Source organism: Caenorhabditis briggsae, assembly GCF_000004555.2.
Source record: "Caenorhabditis briggsae complete genome, chrII, whole genome shotgun sequence".
Lineage (NCBI taxonomy): Eukaryota > Metazoa > Nematoda > Chromadorea > Rhabditida > Rhabditidae > Caenorhabditis > Caenorhabditis briggsae.
In genome coordinates this window covers 10,142,648-10,170,066 of record NC_013486.2, presented here as the reverse complement: position 1 = coordinate 10,170,066, position 27,419 = coordinate 10,142,648, and the positions used below count along the sequence as shown (strand labels likewise).

Sequence of the window (27,419 nt, the reverse complement as noted above, 5' to 3'; positions counted from 1 at the left end):
TCGAGCAGTAAAATGAAATTCTGAACAGGTTTGTGTCAAGTACTCACACTGCATGGCGCCAGTCTTCAAAACCACCATCCCTTAAACTCACCATTCAGATTCACCTTCTCGAGTTTTTGTTTCAAGTCCACATCCAAAGTAGCTTCAACTCTCAGCAGTTAAAGTTCACGTTTTTGTCAGGAATAATTTGAACTATTTCCCCCCACACCGAAAAATCACAGAAAGGAAGGTTCTTCTTTTCTGACCTTTTACGTGTCTATTCTTTTCTGCACAGAAAAGAAGTGGCTTCCTTTCTGTGTTCTTCATTAAATTTGTGTTTTTTCTCTTTTATAATTAATGATCTAAATAAATAATTTTCACGTAAACATTTATAAATTAATGAGAAATAAGTAAAAATCATGATGAATGTAGAATCATTGAGATTCCAACATCTCTGCTATTTTTTATCGAAATTCAACATAGTCGACACTTTTTACATTTTTAGTAGTGAGACTAGCGTCCTCGGCCTACGGCCGACTCCGCTAGGCGCGGCTGTGCCGCGCAATTAGGTGGAATTAGATGCAGGGCCTTCGGCCCTGGCTCAGTGGAATCAGTTGATCCAGGGTTCAGTCTGTTCTCCCTTCGCTCGCTCCGCTCGCTCAGGTCAAACAGACCGGACAGGGCCGTCGGCCCTGTAACATGAGAAGTTTCAAATCGAGTGGAATCGATTGCAGGGCCTGCGGCCCTGGTTCAATTCTCTATCCGAATCAGGACTAAAAATTTAGAACCAGTAGATATCTTTTCTTTTCCATTAGAGGCTAAATTTTCGAAAGATTTTTCACGATATTTTATTTTTGACAAACATTTTTGTTCATTTTTTTCCGAAGTTTTTTGTGGTTTATTACCTATATCTCAAGTACCAACGTACCTGAAAAAAATCTGAAGACAAAAATTGAAATTAGATATCTTCTTTCATAGGGAGGCAAAAAATCAGATGAATCCATTCAGTGGTTTTCGCGTATCAAGTGGTTGAAGCTGGACTGTCGGAATTTCGAGCATTTCACTCAAAACCTATCAGCTTTTTTTATTTTCAAGCAAATTAAGTCATATTTTTTGTCGACATACCTATCAAAATTACGGATCGAATGGGAAAGCCGGATTATTGATTTAGGCCCTAGTTTGGCAGAAAAAATGGAAAACGTGGAAAAAACCGGATCCACTCGTACGTTTTTAATCATAACCTGGTTCAGCCGGTTTAAATTATGACGATTTTTCGCAACCGGATAGCCACAGAGATTCTATCGACCAAAACAGAATCGTTCAAAACGGACCGGAATTGACCTAGTTAGGATTATTTTGAGAAAAGTTTTATAAAATGTCAAAAATGGGGGTACGTGATACCTACTCGATTTAAAGGAAGAAGGTGACGGATATGTCTAATTGTCACAGAATTGTTTGGATTTTCGAAAAAAAAAATCGATGATTTAAAAAAATTTTGAAATTCCCCCTTTCCTATATCTTTTACAGGAACAATGATGATTGGAGTCAACGTAAAGATTATGGCGTCCTTCTATTAACGGTTTTACTAAACATGAAAAACTTGGAGAAGGTTAAGGTGGTAAAGGATCCAAGGGTACATTAAAAAAGGGATCATTGAAGGTGCGTCGAGCTTACATTGTCTGTGAGGGTGGATCTTAGCGTGTAGAGCCTCTTACCCGAAGTCTATAGTTTGAAGCGAAAAGCAAGATAGTCTGCAGACAAATGTTTCGGTTTTTTCGTCCTTCCATATGTACCAGATACTTCCATGTACCCTTGTAAAACCAATTTGCCTTAAAAACTAGATCTACCCTTTTTCAATGTACCCTCGGATACTAGTCTGGTTTAGGTTCCAGTCGACGTGAAACATTTCCCCTTGATCAGTTACTTTCTAACGAATTCATTATCCAGACTTTTTTTCCAATTCCCCGACTTTTATGCAAATTATTGGTTTTTTTTTTGAAAATTGGTGATACCCTTGACCTGGAACAAGATTGTAGCTTTCAATCTCTCCACACACACAAGTCCTTTCTCTAACAACTTTGATTATCAATATTTATATCTGATCATAACGTCATTCGGCATTCTTCAAAAAAAGGCGCGCACAACACATGTAGATCATTTGACAAGTGTTAGAATGTTTTGAAATTGGAGACACAGACCGAACGAGCACATATATTTCATTCTATGTACAAGAAAAAAAATCGTTTCAATTCCTACCCATTCCATTCGCCTTTTTACTCCCCTTAGATGGATTTATTATATGCCCTTTCCAAAATCCTTTCCTTCTTTCTCTTTTTATTGAGGTTTACGTTTCCATTACCCACCCCTCCGTTCGTATATCTCATTTGCTACCGTAATCTTTTTTTTGCACACTCGTGTCAGATTTTCACTTTTCCCTATTTCCTGAGAGCTAGTATTCTTCATCATCCGGCAGTTTCACATGAAAAAAAGAAGAAAAAGGTCTCTTCGCCAAAAAAAAACGAGAAAAGGAAACGAGCCTCTGCGTCTCTACAATCTTCCCTTTTTATTCCAAAATCATGTAGCAACCATTCCAAAATTTCATAAAAAAGTGTCTTCGTGTATTTTTTGTTCTTTCTTTTCCAGTCTTTTTGAATTCAGTGTTTTTTCTTGTGTTTCTCCTATTCCCTACACTTTTTAAATATATTTTTAGGATGAATCCTGAACATCTACTTCAACCCGTGATGCGCTGGGTTGCAACTATAAACTGGGTTCCATTTCGAAATCGTGAGTTGCAAAAAAAAACAACTAAAAACAAATCGACTAGAATTATATTATTTTCAGAAGCACCACCAATGCGAGTTGCTCCAATCTTCCAAAGTGCAGCTCATCAAGCTTATCAGGGTTTGTCATGTGAATCTGATTTAGAAACTGAACTCATCTATTACAGCTCAAATTCCGGTGTATCAGAATCCGATGGCCTACCCAGGAAATTGTCTATTCCCACTCTCAAACGGTAAAGCAGCTAACATCCTTCTTAAACTCAACTTATATTTCCTCTTCAGAGGATCAAATGGTTTATGCAGCAGCTGTGCAAGAATTCGAAACTTACCAAATGTTCTCTCGGCTCGTACTATCGCCTGAGAATCATAAAATAAATGGATTCGTCCACATCAACAATCAGGGTCAACCCGATGTTTCCGCCCGCAGAGCCGATTGGAATAGTTGGGCTCAGCCGGGAGGTGAGATCTGGTTTCATAGGTACAGTATTTAACGTAAATGCTTCAGATTCAATTCGGAAGTGTGTCAGATGCTACAAACAGTTTTCCGAAGCAGAACCAGATGGAGAATGTCGGTTTCATCGTCTTGGAAAGGATTGCTGTGGAAATACAGCTCCTTGTACTACAGCAACCGCCCATGTGCACAACAAAACCTGCATGTCAGAAATCGGAAAGTTTATCAAAACTCCTAGAAGCTCGGGACCATTCGACGGTAGAAGCTACAAGGTTAGTAGGCAGTACAAATGTTCATGCAATCCTCTTAAAGTTAATTATAGGTTTTCGCAATCGACACAGAAATGATTTATACTGAATACGGAATGGAGGCTGCTCGTGCAACAGTTGTTGATGTTCACGGTAGTTTGGTGGCCAACTTTTTCATCAAACCCACTGGGAGAATATTGGATCTCAACACCCAATATTCTGGAGTTACAGAAGGTTTTTTGGATATAGCTGTTTCATTGGAAGAGGTAAGAGAAAACTGTGAAAAATGATCACAATATTAAACTTCCAGGCACATCGAATCCTATTCCATCACATAAACGAAAATACTATTTTGGTTGGTCACCACCTGTCAAACGATCTGAAAGTGCTCAAATTGATCCACACCAACGTTGTGGATACTGCAGTTCTTTTTGAGAGTAGAGGACGATATCCATCTCTTAAAGTTCTCGCAAAACGACATCTCCACAAAGATATTCACAATGAAGTGGGCGGACATGATTCAACGGAGGATGCATCAACTTGCATTGAGTTGGTGGTGAAGTGTTTTCTTTGATCGAAGTTATTTTCTTTTCTTTTTTCTCTTCTCAATGATTTTGTACATTCCGAATCTGAGCTCTCATCCAAACTCTGTCTCACCTTCCTCCCTATATTGAACTTCATTCTCACCGATTTTTCATTTCTTTTTTCGTTTTTTTATCGACGATTTTTTAAAATTTCTGTTTGTGCTTGAATACAAAACATCTCGAAACTTCCCCTTTTTTGCTTGATTGTGCAATCCTTCGCTATGTGACTTATTGAACTTGATTCATTGAACCATACTTTTAATGTGTTCTCATTACTTCTGCATGTACTTTTTGTCTATTGTAATAAATGAAAGAAAAACTAATGTTCTGGGTCAATAAACTATGAGAGAACAAGGAGCGCAAATTGGTCTCGTTTAAGTTAATAACGTTGGGCAGGTACGTCATAAAAATGGGTCATTATTGGACAAAAAGTTATTAGACGGTGTGCAATGTTTTATAGTTTTTCTGGAGTTCTTCCGCCACCTCCTTCGTAACTAGGTTATTTTCAGTCCGTTTTGGCTGATTCTTTTTTTGATTGATAGAAAATCTCTCTGGCTATCCGGTTACCAAAGATCATCAAAACTTGTTCCGTTTGAACCAAGATATGATAATGAATGTACAAGATTTAATTATTTAAAGTTTTCAGAACTGGGGGAAAATGAAAAAAAAAGTTCTCGAAATTCCGTTGAAATGTGCCCCTCGAGGAGTGGAACTTGTGGTACGAGTATTGAAGGTGCGGCGCCGCTACCAACTGAGCCACACAGGCAAGTTTGCCCAATGGAATACTATAGCTGTACGCAGAGTGAACACTAATCCTTGTACGCCGTTATGCCATACAAACTCTAAAAAAACTTCGTAAAATCTCCGGTCATCCCAAATTCAAAATCAATTTTGCACTACATTTTCAGGACTAAAAATTGACTATCTTCCATAGAAAAGTCAAAAACTCGACATATTTTTGTCCGATACGGTGTCTGGACAGGTAAGCGTAAAGAGAATTAGAAAACGGCATATTTAGGGATATCAAAAATTAAAGAAAATTTGAACAGTTAATCTAAATTAATCTGTGTGTTTTCAAGTATCCACGAATCCACCTCCTCCTCTCTTCTCGTCTTGCCCTTCCTTCTGGATCTCGAAGGATGCGTCGGCGTCAACCAGTGCTCTCTTGGTAATCCGAATCGTATCTACGTATCCATTCTGAAAACATGATTCAGGCTGAGAAGACGTCACTACACAGGGATCCCCTCTACGGACATCCTCTGCTTAGCCTCCTCCTACTTCCGAATCCCGACCGGTAAACCTAAGCGTCTCTAATTCTCATCTCATCAATCAAACTTATTCAGCTCGAGTACCACGCATGACACATTGAATGAGGGTATGGATAGACTAGCCTTCATGCCATCTTGCCGTCATGTCAGTGGAGTGAGATCGGAGCTGGCTATGGAAGTCGCACTTGGCAGGTACGCTACTTTTAAAATTTTATGGGCTTCAGAAGCTAGCAAAACAAAAAATGTTTCTTGACTAACTCACCATACCCCTCATCTCCCATAGCGATAGGAAGATTTTGAAAAACCTCAAGATCGTAGGAAAGTGTGATGTGAACTCTACTAGAATCTTATTGAACCTTCCTGAACCACCCAAAGCTTCCTCCTCGTTTTAAGTAGGTCCTAGATTTATGAGATTTTTGAAGAAGTCAATTGACATTTTCTAGTTTTCTTACACTTTCATCGAGCCCCGTCGGCTATTGCTGACTGAGATCCCAAGTGGATATCAAACGCTTCTCTAGCTTCATTTGAACTTTCATACCTTTCTGTTTCTTAAACTTTTCTTGTGGTTGTTTTCAATTTTTTGTTGTTCTGCATTTTTTGTTTGGTTGTAGCTGTTCATAAAAACGATTTTCAACGGCTATGTGCTTAAAAATGTTTAATTAATCTACATCCTCATGTCCAGCTCTATGATTTTGATGGATTTTTTGGAACAATATCGTAGGCGAAAAATTAATTAACATGTTGGTTAAATTGTTGAATGCTTCGATCAATGATCATCGAACTATGTTTTGTCGGAGGGCGCAATTCCTTGAGACTTGGAATTGTGGTATTTTAACTTGTTTATTTGTTTCCCATCTCATCAAAGGTGTACGGCATTGGAACGATGTCGATATTTGCTCTTAATTGCTCTTAATTGTTCCTTTAGAAATTTTACTGTTTCAAACTTTTTTACACCCTTGTGTTTGACTTGAGGAGTAATCATCCTTCCCCTTGTGAAATTTGTATAACAGCAAAATTACAATTTCCAATTGTTAAAGCTATTGAAGATACCTAAACTACTCTACTAGCCACTAAACTGTTTTTGGCCTCTCAGACTTCTCATTCAGAGTCTCCCAGAATATTTTAGAATCGTTTTGAATAGTCCAGGATCTCCCTACTTTTCAAATATCCCTAAATTTTAAAAGACGTTTCGAGAGGATTTCCTATCCTCGTTTGAAATCTTCCACATGCTATTTCAACCACTCTTTCGCCGATAAATGTTATCTTTAAAATAATTTGAGAACCAGCAAAAATATGAGTTGATTTTATATTTATTGGTTTTTCCGAACTGGGGCCCTTCTATATATATATTTGAATCCCTTCACAAACAAACTTTTTAAACTTTGTTTCGTTTCAAACTTTTTCACAATTTTATGTTTGACTTGAAGAGTAATCATCTTTTGGGTCCCTCAAAACGCTTTGGCTTTGCGTATAGATTTTAAAGTTTTAAAAAACAAGAGTGACTCCAACATTTTTCAGAGTTTTCAACATTTATTGCATTTAATAGTTTCAGGTTTTATCACAAATCACCAAAAAATTGTCATAGTTGCATCCTTTATCACAACAAAGAACCAACAATTTTCCATAATCTCGAGTGAATCCATCACGACAGACGGATTTCAGATGCCGTAGAACACTCATACCGCACATCTGAAATTCTATAATTTCAAATCATCCTAACATTTGACTACCTTTCTTTTAGGTTTTTCCTTTTTACAAACTTTGGACGTCGCAAATGAAAAACATAATAGAAATAATAGGAAAATAGAGAGAAGCTTCATACAATCAAAGTCGAATGGAGAACATCTGGAGAAGAAAATTCGTTAGAGAAGATCCGGAAAAAGTGCATTCGGAACTCTCATCAAAAGTTTATTGACCAATTCGTTTTTTGTTTGAAAAGCCGTTTGAGATTTTAAAAGAAAAAGTTTATTCAGGAAGCCTTGCTATTTGTATAGCAATTTTTGAAACAGCAATACAGGAAAATGAATAAGCACATATCATCAGAAAGTAGCCGTTTTGATTCAAAATTCCAGAGGCAATTAGAAGAAGAAGGAGAAAGAGAGAAGGTTCAGAAGGTCTTAAAGATCTTCGACATCGACAATCATCAATTTTTGTCCATCCAAACTGGACAACGGAAGAAAATATACATCGGTACAGTCATCTTGGTATGTCTGAAATAGTGAAAAATATGAAAAATCAAGATTCGGAGAGATCGGTATTACCGCCAGATTGTCAATGATTTTTTCATGATGAACTGGGTTACTGGACAAGTATAAAACACGGTTGACAATAGCAACTCCAGATGAAATATCAGTGAGTAGAGAAGCAAGTTCTTCGGCAGACTTTGGCCAAGTTCCACGGAGGGATTGAGCCAGAATACGAATTGGAGCATCAATCTGAAAATAAAATTAAAAGTTACTAAAATTAATAAAGAATACAAACATCAATGTTCTGTGGTCCAAAGTGTCCGAGGAATGAATGGATGTATTGAATCAATTGAATATCACTTCGAATGTCTTCTGGAACCATTGGCTCCCATGAATTGCGATGAACAGAGCAGCCCCCTGAAAACTATATTCATTTGAAAAACTTTGAAATTCTAGGATACCTTCCATTGCAGAATCATGATACGTTGAGTGTAATATGAGCTAGTGGACAGACACATTGTATTCGAAACCACTTTGACATTTCGATTGAACATTCGAATGAATCCAGTTGGCCATTGAGTCAATGCTTCACTAATGAAAATTGAAGATGTGGCCGAAGGAATTCGATTTGAAAAAAGAGTTCGCATCGATTGAAGAACATTGTGGTACGGTAGATAGGCGTGAGTTTTCAGAAGATTTACGAGTTCTGTCTCAAATTTTTGCAATACTTCGTATTCGGCAATAGTCCAACATTCAGAAGAGAGAGTCTGAAAATTGAAAAATTTTGAATAAATATTCTAAATCCATTTTTTACATCTTGAACGATTTCTCTCTGCTCGAAAAGTCTTCCTTTCGCATTGTTGCTACATTGGACCAATTCAGTCAGAGCTGTCTCATCTCCGTACTGAAAAGTAGAATTTTCAAAATATTTAGAACTTTTTTGAACTGACCGTTCCATCTGGATAACAGAATCTGACAACCAAAGTGTGTCCACGATAATTGAACCCGTTGAAAACTTTGAAAACTTTCAACGCATCTTCTGGACGATAGAAATTGAGAAACCATTTTCCTGGAGGGACAACAACGACATCTTGAATCGAAATATCCTCCCGAATCTCTTTTTTAATTAGATTCAAAATGATATTCTTATGAGCAGTTGGAAGACCAGGAACATTCAAAAACAGAAGTTTGGCACGAACAAGAGTGTCTGAGCTGAGCATATCGGAAACTCTTACATCACGAGATGGTGCTGAATTCTGAGAATCTTCAGAATAGACACGTGCCCAATAATCCCATCCAGATTGAGATGATGGCTTCTGAGTGACTGAAGGAGTGGGAGATGGAGAAGCATTGACGTGACGAGTTTTTTTCCAAAATTTGAAATTCTGACAACAAGACAAGAATTCAAGAGAATTACCGGAAGTGTAGTTCGAAACGACGAGAAGGTTTGAGTTCTCATTATTGGCTTAATCCTTGAGTAATAAATTTCAGATTCTCCTGTTTCTTCGTTTTTCTTGTCGACGAGCAAAAAGAAAAAAAGCGCTACGTGTTTCCAGCAGTTCACGAGTGTGCGATAACTTTATTTCAATCAAAAATATTATACAACAGAATTAGGTTACGCATTCTCAACTTCTTCTAATTCTTTCATCGCTTTCTCTTTCTCAAATTTCTTCCTCTTTCTATCCCTTATTGCTTTTTTCATCAGAAATCCTTCCTTTCGAACTTTTTCTCTCATTTCAAAGGCACTTCGTTTCAATTTGTATATCTTTTCCTGTTGTTCCTCAAATTTCAATTTTTCTTCTTCCATTTTCATCTTCTCCTTTTCTTTGTCCCTCATCAAATTCAATCTAGCCTGCTCAACCTTCATTCGTGCTTTCAGAAGACGTGCTTCCTTTTCAAAATTCTCGTTTCGTTTGCTAATTTCGGAGAACGTAGACTTTCGACGCACATGCCTGAATTATTGAAAATTCGTAAAAATTAGAATATTCTTGTCTTACCTAATTAGATAATATCCTCCAACAAGGATAGGAAATACCACGATTGTTTGAAAAATCAGCAATCCGAAATCAACGAAATGAAACAATCGTTCATGGCTGGTTACAGCTGAGTTCGCTATTTTGTTTTCGAATTTCGATTTTTACAGTTTTACCGATTCTATGTTTCGACCATTCCATTTTCACACTGCGTACTTCCCAACCAAAATAGAACAAAAGACACAAATAAAGTAATGAAAGATACAGTTTGTTATAAATCTTCAGTCCGTAAAATATGAAAAATGCCAGTATTCCCTGAAACCGATTAGTTTGAAGAGCATAAAAATATCTTCCCCCACATTTTGAATTGATTTTGTGACACTTGTACACTGTCTACTAGTGGCATACTTGTTGGACATTGGATTCACTAATCGTACATTTGTCATTCCCAATTCTAGAGGGCCACAGAATCTGAAACCCATTATTCTGTTGAATTTTCAGCATTTTATGACATACATATTGGAAAGCAACTGAAAATGATAATAAATATGCAATACCGTCGTAAGTTCATCTAGAAATCGTTTTGAGTACATAAATCCATCAAATTAAGGAGAAACCCACTCTAACATTAGAATCAGCTTCGAAAAAAAGGTCCGGTTCTCTTTTATCCAGCTGCCTATCGAATAGACTTTTTGCATCGTCTTCAACGTCTTCAAGACGGACTTCTGGAGCAATTGCATCAACTAGTTCTTCTGATTTCTTGTTTTTTGAACTTGCTCGCATTTTTCATTACACGAACCCCTGAATTATTTTTTCAGCCATCATGTCGTCTGCGTTCTGGAACCAGCTAACATAGATTTAAGTTCACGCGGATAATTTTTAGTTTTGTTCATTCCAGGTATCACAGGATTCGAACTACTGCGGTATGATGTTGCGCTCCAATGAGAAGGGCGTGGTAAAATTTTTAGATCGATGGAAATACAATTAAATTGAGAGCGAGAGACTACAGTTCTAGTGAAATATAGGGAGAGACACAGAAAACAATTTAGAATTAACACATCGCGCAAAAAAGTATTTCCAGCTGACACGTTCCTTCTCATTAGAGACTACAGTAGTTCGAACCCTGTGAGCTATCAGACTCGCTTGGGCTTCTAACATTGAACATTCATAAATATACAGGTTTACTCAGAATTTACAAAAAAAGGGCAAAATAAATCAAATTCAGTTTTTGTACTCGTTATCAATGAATTTAGCAATGGTATTCAATTGAATGTTCGATGTTCCCTCATAAATTCCACCAACTGCTGAGTCTCGATAAAACTTTTCTGCTGGAAAATCCTTCGTAAAACCAATACCTCCAAGCCATTTGATGCATTGTTTTGAAGTTTTAGAAGCAATCTGAAGTCAGAAATTCAAATTTTCAAAATCATTAAAAACCACACCTCTGGAGTACTTTGCCATTGATGCTGCCTTGACAAGTGGATCCACCGTCTTTCATTCTAGCCGAGTTATAAACCATCAAACGCGCAGCCTCAATTTCAGTGCTATTTGGTGTTGAATTCCCTGAAAGAAACTATGATAAAATGTATTTTGAAAACTTTAAAAGATACCTGAAAATCAATAAGTCTTTTCCCAAATTGTTTCCTTTCTCTCAGATATGGAATTGATTGATCGAAGCACCCCTGCGCCAATCCAACCATTTGCGCTCCAATGAGTATTCTACTGGCATTCAGAATGTCAATAGCGTACTTGTATCCTGTAATTAATTGTACCATTTTGTATAATTTTTTTGTACCTTTTCCATACTCTCCGAGAATTGCGGAATTCGGTACGCGAACATTGTTAAAGTACACTTGTAGTTCTAGCACGCATGCCAAGATTTTGATCCTGGAAAAGTGTGATATTAAAGAAAACTAACGAAAACTAAAGTTACCTTCTTTCCTACAACAACTCCTGTTTGATTTCTGTCAACTAAGAAACATGTGATTCCTCGATGTCCTTTTTCTGGTTCAGCATTAGCCAGTACTAGAAAGAAATCAGCGATCGGAGCATTGCTGATCCCCAATTTCGACCCATTGATCACGAAATCATCTCCATCTTTCGTAGCTGTCGTCTTCATTGCGAATGCGTCTGAACCGGATATAGTTTCCGAGAGAGCAAATGATTCTATCTGAAAAGTACTAAATGGGTTACTATCAAAATGGGAACCGTACCGAATCAGTACAAACTCTCTTCAAATAGTGTTCCTTCTGTTCTTCACTCCCATAATTGGAAAGCATTGGAGCAATAAGCGCATTTTGAAGATGAATAGTCAGTGCAACAGCCGGATCAACTTTTGATATTTCTTCAACTGTCAATGCGACATCAAAGAAAGATCCTCTGGATCCACCGTACTCTTCATCCACTTCCAACCCCATCAATTTCAATCGAAATGCTTCTTCCAGAAGATTCTTGTCCAGTTTAGCATTCTCATCCATTTCTCTAACTAATGGCTTTACACTCAACTCGGCAAAATGTTTCACTGAAAAGCACAAAAATCTTTAGAAGTTCCTTGTTCTTACTTTTTTTGACAAGTTCTTCTTCATTCTCTGAAAGTTGTTGTAGTGGAAAAACGGGCGGTGATTCAGAATTCAATGTTGAAGAAGTATTGGAAAACGAATTCACAGAAGACAATGGATTTTACGGGATAGTTTCAGCATTCTAAAATATAAAGATGGTTTTTGGTTGAAAATATAACATGGTTGCGAATAATTGAAGAAAGTTTTTGTGTCGGTAAGAATCTATGAAAACAATAAAAAAAGAAGATCATTAACTGCTAAACGGCGATGGGGCAATCACATGTTTGTTTGTAAACAAGTAGGTGCAAAAATGAAAGACAGAGATCATAGAAACAAGAAAAAGGACGAAGGAAAACTGTGTAGAAGAATGAGCTGGGTACACTGGGATGGATCTTATTTATACTGAAAGGTCAGAATTAAGAAAGAAGAGAGAAGAAGGGAAAGACACGTGAGAAGGACGACGGGTGTTAGGTGTGTGGTCAGTGATCTTTGTAAAGCTGGTTTGAGAGTCAGTGGAAGACTTTTAGAAGGAAAAGCAGATAGCTATCGAGTTTTAGAAGATATGGAATATTCGTTAGGTACCATTATCGACGTATTAATTGTAGATATCATGCAGTTCCAGATATGTCCGTATCCCGTTTTGCTAAAAAGTCTATGTATAGTTCACAGCTTTTCAGTTGAAGTCGTAGTTTCTAAGACAGGAAATTTTTTTGGGATCCAGAAATTATTATTCCTTTCAGATTGAAGAAGCATCTACAAAAAAGAAATTGCGGTTTTGTAATTATTGAACTTTTTGTACCGTCCCTTTTGAAGACTTTGAGTTGATACTTCATTCAACGAGCTACCTATTTTTTTAGGAAGATTCCTTACACTTGACACTGTTAAATGTGAATTTACATTTTTCTTATTGGTTTGTAGTCTTCACTTCTTTTGTGTACTGTAGCCTAATATCCCCTTCTCAACCGACTGGTCTTTGAACAATCATAACACCTAGACTTGGGGAATCGCTTCGAACATTTTAGTAGCTTCGAATCAAACGTAAAATTATATTCCTACCAACTTTGATGCTTCCAAGATACTAATGTCTAAAGTTATACCCGTTGTTATCAGTAATTTTGCGCCACCCTGTTGAATTCAAGCATATCTCCTTTTATTGTATATTCTGTATTTTGTGGCTTTAAGATTCTTTTCAAATCTAGACCTAAAACATTATCATAGACTACGAGTTTCGAGTTACATTATCATGATTTTCGTCAAATTTCACGTCAGCACAAATTGTACTGATTTCCAAATTGTACGTCTGTTGGAGTTTTAGAGTAACTTTCAGACAATTAAGTTTGGTCAGAAGTCCTTTGCATAGAACGCACGCTTTTTTTGAAAAATTGAAATCTGGCACCCAGCCAACTTTTGTATGCGGCGAAAAGCTCTTTTTTCAGCTTCCCAACCGCGTTGTCCGTGGATATTGTAAATGAAAGGAATCTTCAAAATTGTTTTCAGAATCATACTACAAAATTCTGACTTAACATTTTTGTCAGACCTTACATTTTTCCGGCCTAGAATATTAATTTGACCTGAAAGTTTCCAAAATGTGCAGAAAGATATGTATATTCGAAAAAAAAAACAAAAAAATTCAAAATATTTTAACCTCGAAAAATGGCAAAAACCTCAGAACTCGTCCATTTCTGGAAACTTCTAGAAGTTTTGGAAACCTTGTTTTACATTCCTGCAAAAACTGAAAACCACCTCTAGAAAACTGTCTGAAATGAAAAACGGACAGTTTTCAGTTCTGGCGGTAATTCAAAAAATGATTCCAATACCATCTAGAAGTTTCAAAGATGGATGACAACTGAAATTTTTGCGACTTTTGAATTGGTTTTTTGATATTATGCTTTTTTCGGCCTTTCGTAAATACTTCAAAAGAAGCTCACCCAATACTTTTACATTGAGATTGATTATCTCGGTTCCGCTAAAAGATATCAAAAACTTGTCAACTGATAAAATATTTTTCATAATTTCACCAACATTTTATCGGTTGACAAGTTTTTGGTATCTTCTGAAGGAATCAAAATATTTGAGCTCCCCCTTCAAGGGATATCAAGTGAAGAATTATCTGCAATTTTTTTCCAGAAACATTACATTTTTAATTTCTTGTCCCTCGAATGATTCAAAAATCACTACTCCTATTACAATTATTTGATGACTTCATATAATGTTTTCTCATAGTTTCATGAACAATTTTGCAAAAAAAGAAAACCCCTAAATGTGTTTGTCTGAACTTCTAATCTATACAAAAATTCTAACCATTTTTACAACTAAAAAACTATTTACTCGATGATAACTGTGCAAATCAGAAACTCTTATAGTACAGGACCCAAAGGAAAATATTTTTTGTCTGAAAATGTCACGTGATTCCTATTGGAATGGACTGGAAAAGCGGAATTCGTGTTTACTGTTTCAAAACTTTTTTATCATTTTCTCGTGTTTTATGTAGGTGGATGTGATGACAAGCCACCGGAAGTCATATGATTCAGAAGAGAGTATCCATTAAGGACTTCAATATGAAAATCTTGTTGATTTCTGAAACTTATTGTTGGTTTTCTTTTTGCTCACTGGGACATCTTTATGAGTCATTTCTGGTCTTTCCTTTCTTTTTTTGTGTTTTGAGTCTCAAATCTGTTAATTTTGAATTTGAATTTTGGAATTCGGACATTGAAACTGTATTAGTCTCTTTGTGCCGATTCGTAGATTCTCCACAGAAATTTGACAAACAACGTTTTTGAAACGATAAGACTTTTATCATTGTACTGCTTTTCGTGGTATTCCTTCTTAGGATTAGTGTATAGGTACAAAGTGAACACGAAAAGTGCACAGGAATTTTGATTCGAAATTATTTCAATCTGAAATTTGAACTCTTGAACCATTGAACAATTCAAGAAGAACTTTTGTGAAACTCACTTAGGTTGAGAGGTGAATGAGAAACTGGAAACTTATTCGAACTGGAAAAGGATTACTGTAGCGAAAAAAAACCGAAAACTAAAAAGATTACTTTACGGAAAAGTTCCAAAATAAGAAGAGTTACTGTACGGTCAATTCAAAAAATCGAGCAGATGACATGGTATACATTCTGGTTAATTCAAATAACGAAATCATCGCTCGAAATATGACATCATTTTCTTCTCTACAGTAATCCTTTTCATTCCCGAGTTTTTTTTTCTACAGTACTCTTTTTCATTTTCGAATTTTTCTACAGTAATCCGTTTCATTTTCGAATATTTCCCCTACAGTAATCCTTTTAATATTCAATGTTCTCCCTACAACAATCCTTTCCCAACTTCGAATATCTTCCCTAAGTAATAATCATTTTTATCTTCTTTCTGATGAATTGAATCTTTTTGAAATCTGTACAAATGGCCTGGAAATTTTTGAAAATCAGATATAAATCACTTTTTGGTTAGTATGAATTAAAATGTTTCGTTTCTTTTGGTGCTTCGGAATCCCCAAAAAAATGTCTCTCCCCTTTTTCCCAATTCCCCCTTTGTTTGCCCGTAGACACTCTGCTGTCTGGCTTCATCAAACTTCATCCATTCTTATCAATTTGCTGATTTGAAATGTTGCCAAATTCTCAATAAGTAGCTCACCTGACTGTCCCTTTTTTCTTATCAATTTCTGGAAAATTCAGATCAATCATACATGAAATACATGTGATCCTTGTATTGTTCATGTATCGCTCTCTTTCTGTTTATTACTGTCCCAGATACAAAAAATATTTCCAAGATACCGACGTATTGTTTTGAGGGGGGAACATGAAAAAGCAGACAGGGAAAAACATATTCGCGGAATTCGTGGGAGTTAGAATAAATGACGGAAGATGATTTAGTTTGTACCCGAAAAAGGAAATACTTTGGAGATTTGGAAAAAAAATACTTCTCGGAAATCTTTTAAAACCTAAAAAATGTCGTTTTAGACGTTATTATCCAAAGTACCAGTTATCACAAAATCAGCGTCAACTAAAATACTTGTTCAGAAAAAATAACATCCTCATCAATGTAAAATGGTGTGATTTTTAAAGATTAGCGGATAACCTGTAATAGAAGGGCCCCCACTGTCGAGTTCGACCCCAAATATCTCCATTCCCATGCAAAAATGTGTCAACTAATAAAATGTTTGTGATAACATGATAAACACTTTGTTAGTTGAGGGAACTTTGATAGCTGTTGAACGAAATGAGATAATTGAGCTCAGAGATTGGAACGAATTTCTGGGGAGAGGGTCATATTGAAATGATGGGGGCTTATCTGGAATCTTCAAAATGTTTAGGGGGCCTGTTTTCAAGGTATTCGCAGATTTAGGGTGCTAAGCTCATTTTAATTTTTTCCTAGTGAGAAAGTACGGCAAAACACTTCGGGAATCAGGAAGGATTGAAAAAACGATGAAAAAAGTGAAAATCTAAAAAAAAACTAACAAAAACCGTTAGAAGATCGATATATTTCAAATTTTTAAAACAATAAATTATTTTCCAGACAAAATTTCAAGATTTCCCCGCATATCTGATTTTCAATCCTTTATCATTTCCACATCCACTCTTCCAGTATCTTTTTAAAACTATTTCCCAATTTTTAGCGAATGCTTCTGAAATTTTGATGTCCTTCAACTCCGTACATTTTGTGTCTAAACCTTTAGTACTTTGATTCCCATTTTTTTCTCTGAGAAAATAACAACTCAATATAATTCTTTAATCGTCTTTTCAACTATTTTTTGACATTGATTCCCATACTTTTATTAAATTTTTCCATTTATCAGCTGTACAATTCTGAGTACTATCTTTTACTGCTTTTCGATTTTGAGAACGTCACCCATCTAACTTCCCTGACTTTCTTTAGTTGGCTCCGCCTATTTTCCAGATCTTCTAAAGCTACAAATCTCCGCCCATTCATACATATAAAAACGGAAAAACAACAGATATTTTCAGTTTTTGCTGTCTCTATCTATCGAAATGCGGTTCACCTTTGTTCTTCTTGTCCTCTTTTTCGTCTTTCTGACACTGTCCAATGGAGCACACTCACATCATCACAAGTGCTCTGAAAAATTGTACTCGGCCCTCAAAAAGCTCTGCAGCTATAGAGGAGAAAGCCGTGAGTTTTTTGTGTCTTTTCTTCCTAATTCTTATTTTTTGATCATTTTGAAACATGTTTCAAAGTCCACCTGTCATTCAAAACGGCATGTGTTCTCTCGGAGGACTAACCCTCAATTACTCATTTCCGTTTCTAGGTTGATTCTTTTCTATTTTGAGATGAGCAATCAACAAGATATCCGAAAGTACAAGTTTGACAAACTTGTTCTTCTGACTCATTCGTTTCGACAAGAGTGTTCTTGTAGTTTATGTGTTTTGGAAGATCTGTTCAAATTTAAAATAGATTCTTTCAGAATTTCTGCGAAAGTCTGCTGAAAAGTGTTGCGAACACAACTGTGATATCTCCGATATGATGACCACTTGCATGGTTACTCCTAGTTTTGACGATGACCTACTTGAATGATTTCTGTTCCTGGAATTTGCCGAATAAGTTGCTTCCATATATTGTGTCTCATATTTTGTACAATTTGAATGTGAACATGTTTCCAATGAATTTAAATTAATAAAATGTATTTCTCTTTGGCTCTTTAAAGTATGATCAAACTTTTTGATACATCCGAATTGTTTGAAAGGTTATGTACTTTTCTAATATTATTGCGAAAATTCAAAAAAATCTGAATCCTCGAAGAACGCCGTTGAAAGTGGCATATTTTTCCAAAAGGTGGCGAATAGGGAGATTTGAATTCCCGCGCAGTGAGAAAATAGGCCGTGGCAGCAGGACGTTATTTTTCAAGTGGCCAATAGTGGTTTTTACGTGCCGAAGGTAAAAACCGGAAAAAAAACCCGGCGAAAAAGCCTCGGAAAAAGGCGTCCCACCGCCATGGCCTAGGTTTCTCACTGCGATGGAACTCAAATCCTCGTCCCTATTTGTCACCTTTTTAAGAAAAATGTTCCCTTGAAGCGGCGTTATTCGGGGATTTTGGATTTTTTTTGAGTTTTTTTGTAGTAATATTATGAAATACATAGCGTTTGAAACATTTCGAAGCCATACACATTTTGGTCGGAGTCCCTCTATAAAAAATCCAGGTAAATGATATTTTTATTCTGACAAGTTCAATTACAAAGTTTCCAAAAGCTCTAAAAACATGAGGAAGATAAAATTCTGCAAAACATTGACCGATATAGAACAACTCCTTCAAAAAATGCAGAAACAATAAATTGTAATAGGGCGACTTCATAAAATTTTATTGCATCAAAACGTTTCGGCAGCTATATAGATTTTTTTTTCTGATCGAAGATACGAAAGCTCATTTGAATTATTCAAAAGATACGGCTCAATTCCGGTAGCCAATCGTTTTTCGATCGGGCATTTTCCGAGAACATTCAATTAATATTTTTAACTCCGCCCACAAGATGCTCCACCCATTTTTCGTTGAACTTAAAGAGGAGAGTCAATTGAACCATTCCATTCTTTTCGATCACCCGAAAACCCAAAATTCTGTTTTTCTTTATCACCATGATGGCTCTTCGAATTCTTCTTGTATTCTTTTTGATGTTTGCCATGGTAGATGTAACCGAGTCGACTTCTAGATGTGTCCACAAAGCTTTCAATGTAATGAGAGTCTTGTGTGAGAACTCCGACAACTGTGAGTTTAGTGAGAGTGCACTTTAAGCTCAATTATTTCGGTTCGTTTAACAGCAATCTTAACACCGTCAACTAACATAATGTTTATCACAATATCACAAATATTTCATCAGTTGACAAATGTTTGATAACTCTCATAAGAACCGAGATGATTGAGCTCAAAGTTGACAGTTTCGGTCGGCTTCTATTAGAGCACTAGCTGTGAGATCTAGCTCTCACTATCTATTCCAAACTTTCCAGCTCACCTCCTGAAGTCGGCTCAAGAATGTTGCGAGGAAAATTGCTCGATGACACAGATGTATATCAAGTGTCATCAATAATTTGTACGCTATTTTGTCTTTATTCTATGGATCTCTTTAAAAAAATGCTCTGCTTCTGATTGAATGAATGTTGAATGTGTTAAAATTGTGTCCTTATTGATTCCGGATTCAAAATGACATCAGAGGTCATCTGAAATGTGGGAAGCAGACAAAAAGTGGAACTGTGCTCAGAAAATGAAATCATTTCAATAATAACCGGTTTTTGTGAACTCGAGGGAAACGCCCGGTGTATTTGTTTTAAAACTCGGGACATAAACTTAAACTAGGATGTGGGAGGAGAATTTTAGGTCAAATAGAATTCAGAAGTAATTATTGGAGCATTGAAAATCTACGAAAAGAAAAAGAAATCTTGATTCTTCAAACCAAATCGATACATTTTGAAAACATTCGAAATCAAGATATTAATTTATAAGATTTCGAAAATCTGGAATTATGAAATTCTCAAGTTGAAAATTCCGAATTTTTGAAATTTTGAAGTTCTGAAGTACTAAAAATCTGAAATTCTGAGAGAAGATTTCTGATTCTGGAATTCTGGGATTTCTGAAATTCTGAGTTTCTGAATTTTGAGATTCTGAGATTGTGAAACTCTCCGGAAGGGTTGGATTTGAATGTACCTCAAAGCACAAAACCTCCAGCAAGTGATTTGTACTTTCCTCTTATCTTCCACGCTCCTTCCAAAATACCAGGTCAAAGGTTTTCCCTAATTTTTCTCAAGACCGTCCTCTTCCCCACTCTTTTTCTCTCCAAAAAGTTATACTTTCCATGACTTATCGCCGAAACCATAACCCAGTTCCTTGCACGCAAAAACGAACTCTCTCCCTCTCTCATTCACGTCCTTTTCTTCGGTTCATTCCAAAACTCCGCCCACTTCTCCTTTTTCTTCACCTGCAACCAACTCCGCCCTAATTCGTAAAACAATGGCAGTATAAAAAGGTTTGAGGAACGGTTCAGAAGCATTCTTCTTCTTATTCTTATTAGGTTTAGAACACAGATCTAGACATGTTCCAGCGATTCTCCCTTCTCTCCATTTTCTTCTTCTTGGCTTTATTCCTTATTGTGGATCAAGTAAACAGTGCTCCTCATAAACAAGCTGCTTGTGAAATGAGATTATTCAAAACTCTGAATACTTTATGCAATCACTCTGGAGATGCTGGTAAGTTTCTCTCTTTTCAAAGTTTCTACAATACCTAACGTTTTTCTATTTCCAGAAGTCCTCCAGGAAACTGCAATGAGATGCTGTAGAACGAATTGTGTGCTGACCGAAATGATGACCGCATGTACATTGGATGACAACTCGATCTGAATTAAATATCAATGATCCTCAATCTCGATCTCGACAAAAAATCAATAAAATCGGTTAACATGTTCTAGTAATTGTTTGTAAATAAATACTTTTTTATTGGTCACTGACAAAACTGGAAAAAGTAGATTGTTTGGCAAAAAGACAAAAAGAATACAAACAGAAATCAACATTTTCCTGATAACAAAACCGAAAAAACATATGGACATGAATGACGTCAAATGGAATCTGAAAATAATTAAAAACATGCTGAAACTGATGTGAAAGAGAAAAAAAGAAGGAAAATGCGGGGGTTATATTATAGATAAGAACCGATTTTCAGGTTTTTGGTGTCATATGGGCACATCCAAAGAGGACAGTTTCTCTAAAAGTTCGAAGTTTGCCAAAAATGATCTTTACAAAATGTTTTCCATTATTTAGACCATGTGATTTGATAATACGTTTGTATGTTTGCAAAAACCAGATTAATAGTACAAAATGACAAGTTCATAGGATTTTTGTTGCATTGTGAAAATCTAGCAGAAGCCACAAAGACAGTAATACCTGTAATAGAAGAGTCCCTAACTTTAACTTTGAGCAAATTTATCTCGGTTCCTGTCAAAGATATAAAAAAGTCAACCGATAAACGGTTTATCGTTATATCAGAAGTGTTTTGTCAGAAGACACATTTTTGATATCTTTCATAGGAATTGAAGTAATTGAGCTCAATCTTGCTCAATCGGATATCACCTATTTCGATTATCATTCGAAAATCCTATTTGTTCGAGACAAAATAATGGCTCCAGAATATCTGGCAAATGCTGTAAACAAGTTCGTTTGAATTCACATATTTCGGAAGAAACCAAAAGAAACCAACACTTCAGAAATATCAAAGGTCTCCGAGAAAGGTTCAATCGTGCCGTTGCGTATACCAAGAATGGATATGACACAGTTCGGTCCAGATACATTGCATCATTTGCTAACTACAATTCTGTGACTTCACAAACTCAAACTGTAAATTAAATGATTTTACCGCAAAACCTGTAATAGAAGGGCCCCCTAACTTTCAACTTTGAGCCAATTTATCTCGGTTCCTGTCAAAGATATAAAAAAAGTCAACCGATAAACGGTTTATCGTTATATCAGAAGTGTTTTGTCAGATGACACATTTTTGATATCTTGCATAGGAATTGAAGTAATTGAGCTCAAACTTGATATGTCTATTACAGGTTTTCGGTAGTGTATTTTTTAAAATCATATCCCCGGTATTCGGTAATCGGTGAAAAGGAGAAGCGTTTTAGCTGTGTAATGGATAACATTGGTAGAAGAGGCCTCTCAAATTTGGTCATCAACAACCATACACTGAAAACCTGTAATAAAAGGGCCCTGTTCGAGTATAATGGTAACTTTTGGTCTGTTGATTTCGTTCTTCTATATTTCAAGACTCTTCTATAAAAATAACGAAATTGAAAAAAAAACTCTCAAAATCAAACAAAATATTTTGTAAAGTTGGAAATTTGGTCTTTTTTCCAGCTAATGTCGACTTTTTAAATGTTAAAAATAGCCAAAAATGAATCAAATGGTTCATTATCCAAAGAATATTGTTTGAAAGAAAAGTGGATCTGGATTTCAAATGTTGAGGCATTTAGAATCATTTTTGACAATTTTAAAACAAAAAAACCATAAATTCAGAAAAAAATCACTTCAGATTAATTTCGAACTATTGCAGACCAACTTTGGATCATTGTATACTAATTTTCAACCGTTTTAATTGTCTCGAAGTTATCAATTAGTTAGAGGGCCCTTCTGCTACAGGTTTTATGGTAATGGAAAAAAAAGCTTTGCAAATTAATTATCCAGAAATTTCTAGTAAATCCTTAATCATGTGATTGTAGATCAAAGCACATATGTAAATTTCCAGTTTCGCCCATCACATCGTTTTCCATAAACTAATTGAAACTTGTTAGAAATCTTGTCTATATAAACTGAAAAACAAAACATCCGAATGACCGATTAATCTTCCTTTCTAAACATTCCTGATAACCCAGTGATCTTCAACTGAGAACTTGTTTTCCCTTTATCCCAGACACTAAATCAGTCTTTTATCAATAAAAAAACAAATAAACAATCAAGTCAGTGTATTAATTCAATCATCCTAATAATCGCCCAATCCATCCATCAATCATTCCATGAACTCGTTCCAATTCATCCGTCTTCTTTGAAAAAAGTGAACTATGTGTGACCTAATCGGTGCGCGCCGGTACCTGTCGTTTTCTCGACTTGTTTACATTTAAAATTTCTGAGATTAGGAAAATTGACAAAAGTGGGCGATAACCCAGAGAGGAAATGAACTTTTTTTGGCATCAAAGGTTTGCAAGGAAAGAAAAGAGGATTCTCAGATCTTGTGGAGAATACAACAAGGGGACCGTTGTCCACCCAAATTTTTTGAACTCGACACCATTTTCGGGTGTCCTTGGAAGAGAAACAATACGTTTTAGCTTAAGCTTAGAATTTTTCTCAAAAAGTTCCAGTCAAAAAAGTACTGAAATTCGCGAAAACCAGTGGAATTTTCTGATGTTTCTCTAAATTTTTTTTGAAATATGTCTGTTTTTCGTTCAAGTTACAATTTGATAACAATTAGGATCAAATACCTTGTTTTCCTTCCACTGGGAACTCGCATTTTGGTGACAAGTTCAAAAAATTCGAGCGCCTTTTGGTTTTTTCGAGGTTTCAGAGAGATTTCAGAGATTTTGGAGGTTTCAGAGCAATTGAAAATGATCTTAAAATAGAAAAGAAATTCAAAAACTAGACTTATGGAGCTATGGTAATCCACAAACGTCGGTGGTTCCAGAGACATTTGGTTGCAATTTAAACGCTGAAAATGGTCTCAAAATCAAATAACCCATAAAGCAGTTATGGATAGTCTATACTGTCTACTATTTTTCAAGATATTCGCAAGAATTCGTTTTCAGTTGTTTTCCCAATCCACCTGACACTGTATCCTAGTTTGATCTTAACTCGTAGTCTTTGTTTTTTCGTTTTCTGATACCAAATTGATATTTTCATTGTCAGTTTTTGTAGTCATCCCACAAACCTGTTCGAACTTTTGAACATCTCCACCATTTCCTTTATTCTGAAATCTCGTGGTTTTTTTTCGTCAAATATATCAAAACGCCCAGTTAGAATCTAAACTGACAAGTTAACTTACTCCCTCATGTGTTTGCCTATTTTCAATGTAACATTCTTTGGGAATTCCATTGTATTCTGGTTGGGTTGTAGACAAGGTCATTAACAAGAACAAAAAAGTTTTATGCAAAATTGGGAAAACGGAAGCAGAAATTGTTTGTGAAGCATTCGGCAGAAGCCTTCGGTTTTTGAGAAGACAATAAAAAGAAATTTTTTTTTTCAATCAAGGGTGAATAAATAAAATGAGATAACCGGGGGTTTCAATTATAATACGGTATGAGCAAAAACTTTATTTGTTAACAACAGTTTTTAGATCATTTTGAAATGTAGAGAAATTATCAGACTATAAGAAAACATTGTGATTGTCTTTGTAATGAGACCATTTTTCAAGCGAAAGACACATTTTTCCAGAATAATTGTTTTGTGTTCTGTAGCCTAATATCCCCTTCTCAAGTCATCGAGATTGGTGCTCTGTTACATCACAATCGTAAAAGATGTGTGGTCAGTGATCATTGAACGAGCGTTCTCTCAAGAAGACGTTGTACTGGGCTCAAATTGGGAGTGCGAAAATTCAAATCAATCATCAGTAAGCTGGTCCAGTTTCAAATTACTTGATCAACATTGAGCTGAGTTATCGCTTGTCAAATTTGCGCCATCTCATGAAAATCACAACGGCGTACTAAAAAAACTTCATCTTTGAACAATCATAACAATACCTAGAATTGAGGAATCGCTATGGAAATTTCAGTAGTTGTGAATCAAACGTAAATATATTTTTCTACCAATATCTGTGCTTTCGAGATACTTATGCCCGTTTCTATCAGGAACGGGTAATTGTGCGCCACCGTGTAACTTGAGGTGATCCATTTTCCTTATACTACAATGACTACACTTATGGCTGAAGATATATCCATTTTTATCAGTCCGAGTGTAACTGTAGTAAACTTGAAGTTTATTGGAAGGTTCAATAAAACTCAAACACCGCTGAATCGATTCACTTTTTGAAAGGATTTCCGTTCATAAAACAGTACGTTCCACACTAGTCTAAACCTTCTCTTCAGTTAACAAACGTACTCTGTTATCACCAGTCAATCAAAAAAAAAACATATAGATTGTCTAGTTTCTTATCATTTTACACTATTTCCCTCTCCTAACTGACCAACGTGTGGATTTTTCGTGCCAGGAACTGCGGCTTTTTTCTCCTGTCAGTCATCTAGTATTGTACTTGTGACTTTTCGTTTTCATTTTTTGTACTATTTTAATAGATACCTACGTTTTCCAGTCATGGCCAAACCTATATGTTCCGTACAAGCGCAAGGTCAGAAAATGTATACATTCGTACAAGTCGATGATTGTACATTCAGGTTAGTGGTCAACGATTATTAGGAAAAGTTTCTTAAAAAATTTTTTAGAGCCGAATATCTGTTTCATGCTCGTCAAAATCCAAATGGAGCTGCTTATGGAGGATTGGTGTTTTCTCAGGCGTTGGCAGCAGCAGAGAAGACTGTTCCAGAGAATTTTAAGCCCAATTCTGTGCATTCGTATTTTGTATCAGCAGGTGGGCTTTGAGCTACCTACATTTGTTATGATTCCCATTTCGTAAGATACAGTCTGTTACGAAAAAAGGAGACTTGGAAGAGAAGCGCCGGTGGCCGTGGCAGAAGGTCCCACAATGACAACTACTGTAACTTAAAAATATTATCATTTTCCCGATTTTCGTGCGTTCACTTTGAAAACTCCACTATGTCAATCACTATGAAAATGCTCAATATTCGACTTTTTTGGGGAAAAAACAAGAAAAATAGAAAAAAATCAGTGATGAAAATAAACCCTGAAAAAATAGGTTACGGTAGTTGTTGTTGTGGGACCTTCGGCCACGGCCACCGGCTTTTCTCTTCTCTCCAATAGAACATCACTCTCACTGAAAACTGATTTTCGACGATACGAATTAATCATAGACATTTCTAGAGTACTAACGCTAGACAAGAAAATCTAGAATTGGAGACTTTTAAACAATATGTTTAAGACATAAAATTTATAGTTTCTAGTGAACTACTCAACACCGGCAATCTACAAAGTAAGACGAATAAGAGATGGCAGAGGATTCATCAACAGAACAGTGGAAACAATTCAAAACGACAAAATTTGCTTCTTACTCCAAGTCTCATTTCACAAGGTAACTACATATTTAATTTCAAAATTCACGTCTAAAAATTGCAGACTGAAAAAGATAGTATGATTCATCAAGATGTTATGCCAAAAGTTCCGAAACCAGAGACATTAGTGAGCATGAGACAAGCTGTGATTGCTACGAAAAAGCTTGTATCGGAAGGTGGATTAGAATTGAAGCCTGCAATGTTGAATAGATTAATGGTGTTGGATAATAAGGCTTATGTAACCAATAATGATATGTTTGAGGTAAAATTAAATCATTGTTTTTCTGTTGTTTATTTTTTAATTTAAGGCTAGATGCACAAATCTAGGAAACTGGTATGGGTACTCGAGTGATCTGAAACCGGAATTGAGTGTTTGGATGAAGACGAGAGAGTGTTTGGGAGATGAAGAAAGGCTTCACAGGTATTCTAATCACTAATTATTTAGTCCGGAATGAAAATATTTTCAGATGGCTACTGGCATGCATGAGTGATGCTATTCTCATCCCTGCCGCAATGTCTGCCCATTTCTCGTGAGTTTCTGACTTCAATATTTTTCAATTTCATTCGAAATTATAGACAAGGCTTTGAGGACAGCCTACACGTCTCCTTAGATCACTGCCTTTACTTCCATACACACGATTTTCGAGTTGATGAATGGTTTTTGTTTGAGTGCAAATCTACAGTATCCTCTGGTGGAAGAGCTTTTATAAATGGAAGAATCTGGAGAAGAGATGGGAAACTGATTGCCAGCTGTCAGCAAGAAGCAATTGTTCGTGGAAAGGATGGACAGATTTCCAAACTTTGAATTTTTTTAATCAGTTTTTTTTTTGTCGTCTGGAACGAAGCTGAATAAATGTATTACTTGAAATAAACTTAACGGGGTTATTCAGTTGAGGCAAAAAAGCAGGCAAAACCTTAAAGGAGGCGAGACAGCAAAAATTTCGGGGGCAGTTGGGGGGACGAAATCGCGCCGCGCTTATGTAGACCATCGGTCGTCAGGCGCCTTCGCGTCCCCGTAGCTCAAGCGGTAGCGGCGCTGTACCCCTGAGCTGCCTGTCATGAGTTCAACCCCTCATGGGGGTTCTCTATGCAAAATATCAGGAAAACTTTTTTTTTGGTGTCTGGCTTCCTTTAAGAAAGTAACATATTAGCAAAGTTTGGGGTCAGAATATCCAGTATCCTTCAAACTTCCAGCCAGATTGGCTCATCCTCCGAGTTTTAACGGCAGTCTATTTTTTTGGTTTTTGCCGGTTTTTTTTGTCTCGCCTGAATAACCTCAAAAATACAAATAAACAGAAAAAGTTTCTTATGCCAGGTCCCGCATGATTACCCGAATTCAAGTTCTCACTGGGCTCAAACTTGAAGTACAAAAATTAAAATAATTCATCTGAAATTTGGAGCAAGTTTCAAATTATTTCATCAATTTTGAGCTGCGTTATCACTTGTCAAATTTGCTTCATCTCATGAGAATCACAACGGCGTGCAAGGAACATTTTATCACAATCATAACAATTCCTAGACTCGAGGAATCGCTTTAAAAGTTTCAGTAGCTTTAAAGGGGGACTCCGACCAAAAATTTTTATTGCATTAAAATGTGTTAAAAGTTGTCTATTTTCCGAATATTATTGCGAAAAAATTCAAAAAAAATCCGAAATTCCCAAAAAACGCCGTTGAAAAGGAAGAAAATTCAAAAAAAGGTGCCGCCGGGGGATGAGGATTTTCAGTGAGAAACCTA

General features: G+C 36.1%; 6 protein-coding genes across 6 annotated transcripts in view; 4 read left to right on the top strand and 2 right to left on the bottom strand.

The window, feature by feature from the left end:
- The window catches only part of CBG02435, a gene marked incomplete at both ends in the record, with an annotated part of 7,066 nt that extends 1,852 nt beyond the window's left edge, over positions 1-5,214 (top strand). Inside the window, 6 exons of the mRNA XM_002630699.1 lie at positions 2,821-2,880; positions 3,042-3,218; positions 3,265-3,482; positions 3,533-3,724; positions 3,769-4,014; positions 5,122-5,214. Of these exons, the coding sequence (XP_002630745.1) occupies positions 2,821-2,880; positions 3,042-3,218; positions 3,265-3,482; positions 3,533-3,724; positions 3,769-4,014; positions 5,122-5,214 (986 nt within the window). The remainder of the gene's footprint in view (positions 1-2,820; positions 2,881-3,041; positions 3,219-3,264; positions 3,483-3,532; positions 3,725-3,768; positions 4,015-5,121) is intronic.
- Positions 5,215-7,427: 2,213 nt separating this feature from the next.
- Positions 7,428-9,915, bottom strand: CBG02436 (the record flags this gene model as incomplete). The annotated part of the gene is made up of 8 exons (XM_045242570.1): positions 7,428-7,520; positions 7,572-7,745; positions 7,857-7,913; positions 7,958-8,263; positions 8,311-8,400; positions 8,447-8,881; positions 9,127-9,448; positions 9,878-9,915. The coding sequence occupies 8 exons, from the start codon at positions 9,913-9,915 to the stop codon at positions 7,428-7,430; spliced, it is 1,515 nt and encodes a 504-aa protein (XP_045092303.1).
- A 775-nt stretch (positions 9,916-10,690) lies between these two features.
- CBG02437 lies at positions 10,691-12,355 on the bottom strand (the record flags this gene model as incomplete). Its single annotated transcript, XM_045242569.1, has 6 exons — positions 10,691-10,867; positions 11,080-11,225; positions 11,323-11,356; positions 11,403-11,639; positions 11,683-11,990; positions 12,334-12,355. 6 exons carry the CDS (start codon positions 12,353-12,355, stop codon positions 10,691-10,693), a joined length of 924 nt encoding a protein of 307 aa, XP_045092302.1.
- Positions 12,356-17,020: 4,665 nt separating this feature from the next.
- On the top strand, positions 17,021-17,561 carry Cbr-ins-12 (the record flags this gene model as incomplete). Its single annotated transcript, XM_002630702.1, has 2 exons — positions 17,021-17,159; positions 17,452-17,561. The coding sequence occupies 2 exons, from the start codon at positions 17,021-17,023 to the stop codon at positions 17,559-17,561; spliced, it is 249 nt and encodes an 82-aa protein (XP_002630748.1).
- Positions 17,562-20,062: 2,501 nt separating this feature from the next.
- On the top strand, positions 20,063-20,366 carry Cbr-ins-11 (the record flags this gene model as incomplete). The annotated part of the gene is made up of 2 exons (XM_002630703.1): positions 20,063-20,216; positions 20,272-20,366. 2 exons carry the CDS (start codon positions 20,063-20,065, stop codon positions 20,364-20,366), a joined length of 249 nt encoding a protein of 82 aa, XP_002630749.1.
- A 4,446-nt stretch (positions 20,367-24,812) lies between these two features.
- CBG02441 lies at positions 24,813-26,489 on the top strand (the record flags this gene model as incomplete). Its single annotated transcript, XM_045242568.1, has 7 exons — positions 24,813-24,892; positions 24,941-25,076; positions 25,570-25,704; positions 25,749-25,946; positions 25,993-26,105; positions 26,152-26,214; positions 26,261-26,489. 7 exons carry the CDS (start codon positions 24,813-24,815, stop codon positions 26,487-26,489), a joined length of 954 nt encoding a protein of 317 aa, XP_045092301.1.
- Positions 26,490-27,419: the final 930 nt, after the last annotated feature.